Source organism: Quercus lobata, chromosome 4 (genome assembly GCF_001633185.2).
Source record: "Quercus lobata isolate SW786 chromosome 4, ValleyOak3.0 Primary Assembly, whole genome shotgun sequence".
Classification (NCBI taxonomy): Eukaryota; Viridiplantae; Streptophyta; class Magnoliopsida; order Fagales; family Fagaceae; genus Quercus; species Quercus lobata.
Window position 1 is genome coordinate 75,211,168 of NC_044907.1, and position 7,814 is coordinate 75,218,981.

At 34.4% G+C, this 7,814-nt stretch overlaps 1 protein-coding gene across 1 annotated transcript; it reads left to right on the forward strand.

Annotated features, from left to right (window-relative positions):
- The first annotated feature begins 907 nt into the window (after window positions 1–907).
- On the forward strand, window positions 908–6,877 carry LOC115984526 (cold-responsive protein kinase 1). The gene is made up of 7 exons (XM_031107549.1): window positions 908–1,173; window positions 2,883–3,028; window positions 3,196–3,311; window positions 3,445–3,655; window positions 3,919–4,156; window positions 4,889–5,039; window positions 6,295–6,877. The coding sequence occupies exons 2-7, from the start codon at window positions 2,959–2,961 to the stop codon at window positions 6,679–6,681; spliced, it is 1,173 nt and encodes a 390-aa protein (XP_030963409.1). The 5' UTR covers window positions 908–1,173; window positions 2,883–2,958; the 3' UTR covers window positions 6,682–6,877.
- The last annotated feature ends 937 nt before the right edge of the window (window positions 6,878–7,814 follow it).

The window sequence follows — 7,814 nt, forward strand, 5'->3', positions numbered from 1 at the left end:
AGTGACGGGGAAGCCATTTGGTCCTAGTGCCTTTAGATTAGGCATATGGAATAAGGTGAATTTAATTTCCTCAGGGATGGGAATTCTGCACAGGGCTATATTATCCTCCTCTGAAATGATTGCTAAGATAAGCTCTTCCAAATGGTCCGGGACGTTGGCTTCCTCGGCTATGAAGTGATGCTTGAATTTGTCTAGGAAGTGCTGTTTGATTAGGCTCGTATCAGTGATCCAATTTCCTTCTTCAGCTCTGATAGCATCGATGTTGTTCTTATTTCGTGTCAAACACCTTTACAAACTAGTCATTCTATCGGGTACATAAATTCCCATTCTAGCGTTCTCACAAATATTTATCTTATACATCCAATATATATATATATATATATATATGTATCATTTTTATCACAGTATGTGAATCCTAAGAGCAATAAGAAATATAAATATATAAATATATGATAAATATTGCATGTATGAGGCAAGTTTTTGCCTACCTGCTTTCTTGTCATATATAACTCTATAATCATATGAGACCTACACATCATGAGATGGATGACACAAAATGCACGTATATATGTATGTGTGTGTATATATATATATATATATATCTATCTTAATGTGAACATAAGAGAGGTTCCCACAAAAGCACATGCATTGTGAATTTGGACTTTGGTATTTTTTATGTTTTTGTTTTTTTCTATTTTTTTGAAGAGCAGGTGACTGGGTCATTGACATTAAGAGCAGCACAGATAATTTGACAAATAAAAAGTACAAACTTTTTTAGTTTTTTTTTTTTTTTTTTTACGCGCCACTTGGCGTCAACGGCTTATTTCACATCTCTCTCTCTCTCTCTCTCTCTCTCTACTGTTTCACAAACCTCTATATTCTTTTTATCATTCATAATTGTACCTCGAATGAGTTTCATTGGGAGAAAGAGAGAGAGAGAGAATTCAAAAGGAGTACGCGTTCCTTCATGGACTTTTTCTTTTTTGGTGAAAACTTCATGGACTTTTTCAAGACTTAAATAGCACTTCTGTATTATCATTTTATTATTAATCTTATCCTACGCTCTCTCACAACTCCCCCAAGTTCAAACTCCCTTAACCTACGCACCTCTCATCCTTCTCTCTCTCTCAACTCTGTCAAGAAGACAACCTGGTCTTTCTCTGAGCTCCTGAGGTTAGTTTCTCATCTGGGTTTTCCAATGATTCTGTACTTGGTTGACCATGTTGTTAAGCTAGTTTCTAAATTCTAAGATGGATGCTAAATGGTTTTTAAAATTTTGAATTTTTGTTACAAAGTTAGATTCTTTTCCAAATTTAAACTGTTTTCTTTCTCTCAAATTGTCTGTCTGAGCTTTTGTTTTAGTGTTGCCTTTGATTTTTTTTTGATACAGTGTTGCCTTTGATTTTGATATGTTAGTAAGTTTGATATTTAGTATATATTAAAGGGGTAAATAAATTCAAGACCATCTTGGAATGAAAGAGCTAGAAGAAGAAGAAAACCTATTTTGGAGTTTAATACTTGAGGTATTTTTTAGTCAATCTTGGTTGATTTTATAATAATAACTTTAAACCAAGATGGGTATAATTGAATAATGAGTGATTATTAATGCATTTCTTGTAATTATAAAAAATAATAATAATAATACATTTCTTGTAATGACTTTTTGGTGCATCTACCTATCTTGAGTGTCCTACTTTTCTTACATCTTTTACTATGTTTATGTTAAGAGCTGTAAAATTTTGATTGTCAGGCGTGCAGTATAAATGCATATTGCATTGGTAGTAATTTTTGTATGTGCTTTAACATCGATAGATTGAAACATACTAGGAATCATGAGTGGTGGGCTTGTTGATTGTGATTCAAATATTTGTTATGTTGGTCAATTTCCGTCTTTAATAGGAAAGGAAGTTTTGAGAAACTCTCAGGCAGAAGCATATTAAAAAAATATATATATATCGAAGTCTAAAAGAGATTATAAGTTTATAGAATGATTTATAGAACATTAAAAAACTTTGCCATTTGATGTTAAAATTGTGTAAAAACAAATTACCATTGGCTAATGGTAAGTGCAGAACAAAGTTTGTTAGAAAAAATTGAATTCTAGGAAAATTGTGGCTGCCAAGCTGATTGTTAAAAATGTTATGCAATTATTAGGACTGATGATTCAAATATCAGTTATGCTGTACTTCTAAAATCTTGATTGTGTTTGAAGCATTCAGTGGTTTAAAATTGTGAAGTATATGTGATTTATCCCATCACCTCTGATCACATTGCTCTGGGCAGGATCATTTCACTTCTTGCCTGGTCAGCCTGAGATTTTAGAGTTTTGTCTTTTTTCCCCTTTGTTAAGCAATGTGGACATTTTTCATTTGTCTTTTCTTTTAATTCATTGAAATTTATTCGAGGAATCAATTGGACATTTTAGTGACACAAGAAGATGGGTGTATTTCAACTAAATTCTCACATAGACAATTCACCTTAGTGTTTCTAATGAAGATATTTAGGATTCAAGTCCCTCACCACCATTGTAACTATTGAATTATTAGAAAAATGAGTTTTTCTTTCAATTAGTATGTGGGATGTTAGATGCAAATTCTCCCTTTCAATACCATCACAAGCCAATAGTTACCCATTTCCCTCTATACTCAAATTTCCCTAAGTTTAAGAATTCATGCCAAATAGGAACTAAGGGGGCTATTTCTTTTTGACTTTTTGCATGACACACTTTACTTTCAAATCCTGTTTGATTTTTGAGACTTGTTTACCTTGAAGTCATCCGAATTGTTGCTCAAAATTTTACATACTTTTCAGTTTGTTTGATATTTCTTTTTGCCTGATTATGCATCAAGAGTAATGTGTATGTTCACTGGTTGAGTTGGCAGGTCTTGGAAGTGTTTTCATTTGAAGAGATTGTTCACAGTTTGACGTAGAAAGGCGTCCTTGGTGTCTCTTTCAGTTATGACTTGTTTTTCTTTCTTATTCGGTAGGAGGAAATCACCAAGAAAAGGAAGCCTTGATGTTGATGATGGTAAGCCAGAAACTTTTTCAACAATTGATAATAAAACATCAGAAGCATCAGACATTCACAATTTGTGTTGTTTTAATTCCAAATAATCACTTTCTGAGAATAGATAGTCTTCAAATACAATAAATTCTGATTAGAGTTTTTTTCTCTCTCTCACTTTTACTGAACAGAATTTTCAAGCATTCACAATGTAAAGCTTTACACTTACAAAGAATTGAGAACTGCCACAGAAGATTTTATTCCAGTCAATAAAATTGGGGAGGGTGGTTTTGGTTGTGTCTATAAGGTAATTGCATCTTTACCATTTTAACATGCACTTTATATAAGCATTTGGCATGGTAATTACATTTTTTTTTAATTGTTTTCTTTCTTCTTCACATGGTTGACACCTCCTTAAAAATATTATTGCGATTTTCCAGGGACGGCTTAAAGATGGGAAGATTGCTGCTATAAAAGTTCTTTCAGCTGAATCAAAACAGGGAGTGAAGGAGTTCTTGACAGAGATTAATGTGATCTCAGAAATAAAGCATGACAATTTGGTTGAGCTCTATGGCTGTTGTGTGGAAGAAGATCACAGAATTTTGGTCTACAACTATCTTGAAAATAATAGCCTCGCACAAACTCTCATTGGTAAATAAAAAAGATTCTTCTTGTTTTTGAAGTCCTAGTCTTATACCATTGAGCCTGTGCTTTGTGCCATGGAGAAATTTATCTATCATGGAAATTCTTTTACAGGAATAGTTTCCAGAATACATATTTTCTAAGTTTTCCTTGATATATGTTACTTCACCAAAATAATCAGCATTCAATTTTCTGGATGTGAATCTTACTCTGAATAGATATTTTTTTTAATCGATCCACTTCTGAATATGCTAGAAACTTTTCACTTTCAGGTGGAAGTCAAAGCAATATCTACTTTAATTGGCGAACAAGGTCTAAAATTTGCATTGGTATTGCACGCGGGCTTGCCTTCCTTCACGAGGAGGTACGACCACATATTGTTCACAGAGATATCAAAGCAAGCAATATTCTCCTTGACAAAGACTTGACACCCAAGATTTCAGATTTTGGGCTTGCAAAGCTTATCCCATCGAATGTGACTCATGTTAGCACACGTGTGGCAGGAACGATGTAAGTTTCAGTATTTTCCTTACCTTGCTTAACGTATTTTCATTTCCTAACTTATTGTTTTGTCTAAAACTGGAGATGTGTTTTTTAAAGGGGAAGGACTTCTTATTGAGAGTATAATGTTTGAAACATTACATAAACATTGTTATTGTACCTTCTTTTAAATTCTAACTAAAAGTAAAGGATGGTTCTGAGGGATCAACAAAGGTCCCATTAATGAAAATGAAAGCCATCTTGTCTGGACTTACTCATTTACTTTCTGGGCAACTCATTAGCTTTTGAAATGATAAATATTTTAACAGTCACATTTGTCAATTTGGTTGATAAGCATGTAGGCCTTGTTGATGGGATCCTTAAGAAAGTGATATTCTGTCTTTTTGTGCCCACATGTGGCCAGTAAATGTATCTATCATTGTCTTTCTGTAACCATGTGAGCTCTGGTTTATTCCTTAAGTTATCCTTGAATTTCCTCACAAACTACCTTGCCATTGGATAAAGGTATAAGTCTTGGAACTTTCTATGGTGCTGCTGCTGCAAATCTGTAGTGGAATGTTTCAAATTAGGCGTGCTTCATCCCTATGGGACAAGCTTCTTTCATAATTTTTTCCTTAAAATTATCACATGTAGTCTCTATCCGGCCATCCCTCCACCCCTTTCATCCTCTCTATACGATACTTCTTTCATGACTTTTCTTTTCTTGGTTTCTTCTATTTACATTTATATTTGTTGTTTCAGAGGTTATCTGGCACCTGAATATGCGATAAGGGGACAATTAACGCGGAAAGCAGATATTTACAGTTTTGGTGTCCTCCTTGTGGAAATAGTCAGCGGGAGATGTAACACAAACACACGATTACCTATTGAAGAGCAGTATCTCATAGAAAGGGTATGAATTTCTTATTCACCCCTCAAAGAAATAATAATTTGTTTTCCTTTTCCTGAAAAGAAAAATGCATAGGCACTCCATGATTTTAGAAGATGAAACTGAAATGTATTCCTGGTTGTGAAATTGTCAAAAAAAAAAAACTGCTAAGTTGTAGTGAAATGTGTAAAGGCATCATGGTAAAAAATAATCATGCTGAGTTGATAGTGTATGCTGATTAGGTAACTGGAGGCAAAGTCTTGAGTCCTTAAAAATGATCCCAAACTTCATATGATATGGGATAAACCCAATTTAATTGGAATTAAATGAAATTAACTTCTTTAGAAATAAAAATGTGATTTAATTTGACTTACATGTAAAGTCCAACAGCCCCTTAGTATATACATGCACTATGTAAGAGCCCGTGTCATATTTTTAACCATAAGTCTAATGACAAAACAAATTTCACAACATTTTTCACAACTGTTGAGGTGTTAGGTTGCGATTGGTAATTTGGTACAATAAAAGTGATGTCAATGGTGGTCCTAGTGAGACCAATGTTGCATTAATCACCATTTACTGCCCCAACAAGTTGTGAAATTTGTTGTGTCTATAACATTATTGTATTTTTAATGTTCTCTAAGGTACATGCGTTGTCAATATACACTATTGTGATTAGAATTTCACTTCACACTACATTACACCACCTTTTTTCTTGTTTGGTGATTGTGTTATGTAATAAAATATGTATGAAAAATTTGTTGATGTAGAACAAATTCCCCAGGAATTTTTGGAAAATGTGACCTACAGGAGCTGTGTTCTATCATGTGGAAATCACATATTTCTCTTCTTGGTTTAAGAGAGTTTAAGACTCAAGAAGCATTGCAAGTCTCAAGACCATTGACTATAATCTAGGAAATTTATGACAATTATTCTCATTGTATTTCCTTTGTTGACTGGGTCTGTGATTGCTACTCTAATCTTTACTAGCCATCAAGGATCAATTCTGTAATTTTTACTTAGAGTTGGTTATTTGTCAAGACCGTCTTAAAGCCAGAAGTTCTCATAGGTTTATAGACTATGCAAAGCTTTTACTTTAAAAGTCAAACTGGCTTTTCTTGAGAATATGTTTAAAGATTAGAGGAATAAGTTTGCCAAAGGGACATCAAGAAAGACGGTCTGAGTTTTATATATGCTAGATTGATTATCTGAAATTGTACAGAAAAGCATTTTCATATTTTATGGGACTGTTCATGACATGTGTATTCTCCTATTGCAGACGTGGGAACTTTATGAACGACGAGAGTTGGTTGGACTGGTAGACACAGCACTTAACGGTGATTTTGATGCTGAGGAGGCTTGTAAATTTCTAAAGATTGGTCTTCTCTGCACACAAGATGCTCCAAAACTCCGGCCATCCATGTCAACTGTGGTCAAGATGTTAACTGGTAAGCTAGATTTGGATGACAATAATATAACAAAGCCAGGCTTAATTTCCGATTTCATGGACCTCAAAGTGCGTGGTGCCCAGAAAAAGCCTGACGCAACCATTACTTCTTCTAATGCATCCTCTGGATCAGACAACCTAGACAATTCAGCCTTGTTATCAGGAAACACAAGTGCCGGAACTTTCACCTTTACTACATTATATGACCGGAGCATTTAAACATCAACATGAAAAATTATTCAATTAAAATTTAATCAATTCTATTTATAGGTTTTTGAGGCTTGTTGTCTTGTGTAAAGTCTTTTAGCTTGGTTCTCTCCAACCCTTTTCATGTCAAACCTTTAGCCAAAGGTGCTCTTGTACAAAGTGGGCAGGTTTGATAGTTTAAGAAAATTTTCCAGTGGGTGTTGATATCTCTCTCTCTCTCTCTCTCTCTCTCTCTCTCTATATATATATATATATATAGACACACACACACAATATGATTTGAAACCTATAGCATTCGCTCCATGTTGATTGCTCATTACCAATAGACCAAGCCACCAATGGGAGTCCCTTATTTGACAATAAGAGATACTACCAATAGAGCTCAAAGTTTTGAATTCCATTCCTGATTCAATATTGGAATTGAATAGTTTGATACTAGTACGTACTAGTGTACCATTTTGGGATTATCTATATAGATATAAGATCCTTTTTTTAGTAAACATGGAATTCAAAAACTAAGATTAAGAGCCTGCTGGACCAATGGCATACAGGCCAGCATTGTCTTGAAATAAAAGCAGTAACACGTTAGGGAGGTTGCTCAAACACTACAAAATCCTGGTTCAACTGTGCTCCTTTCCTTGCAAGTTCAGCACAAAAATTAGCTTCCCTAAAGCAGTGGAGTACTTTATGCTGAGGGATTTACCTCAACAAAGCCCTACAATCAGCAACAAGAGTAGATAGCTCACAATTGGTTTTAGCTGTGCTAGACATCAATGCAAATACTACTGTTGCATCTAACTAAAACAGAAGGTAAACAGGATTGCACACACATCCCCTAAGAGCCCATAGTTCTGCTGCAACGCTATTAGCAAAACTAATTGCTTTTGAGAAGTCACTAATCCATTGCCCTTGATGATTTCTGAGGACTACTCCACTGCCAGTTCTTCTTGGATTATCAAAAGAGGAACCATTAGTGTTAAGTTTGAACCACCTCATCCTAGGTTTCTCCCATCTCACTTGCTAATTACCTCACTCTGATGCTGTAAGTGAATATTCTATTGGAATATTCACATATGAGTAGTGTGGTTGGTTAAGTAGTGAAATCCCACATTAAATAATGATGAGAAGAATAAATGGTTAATATA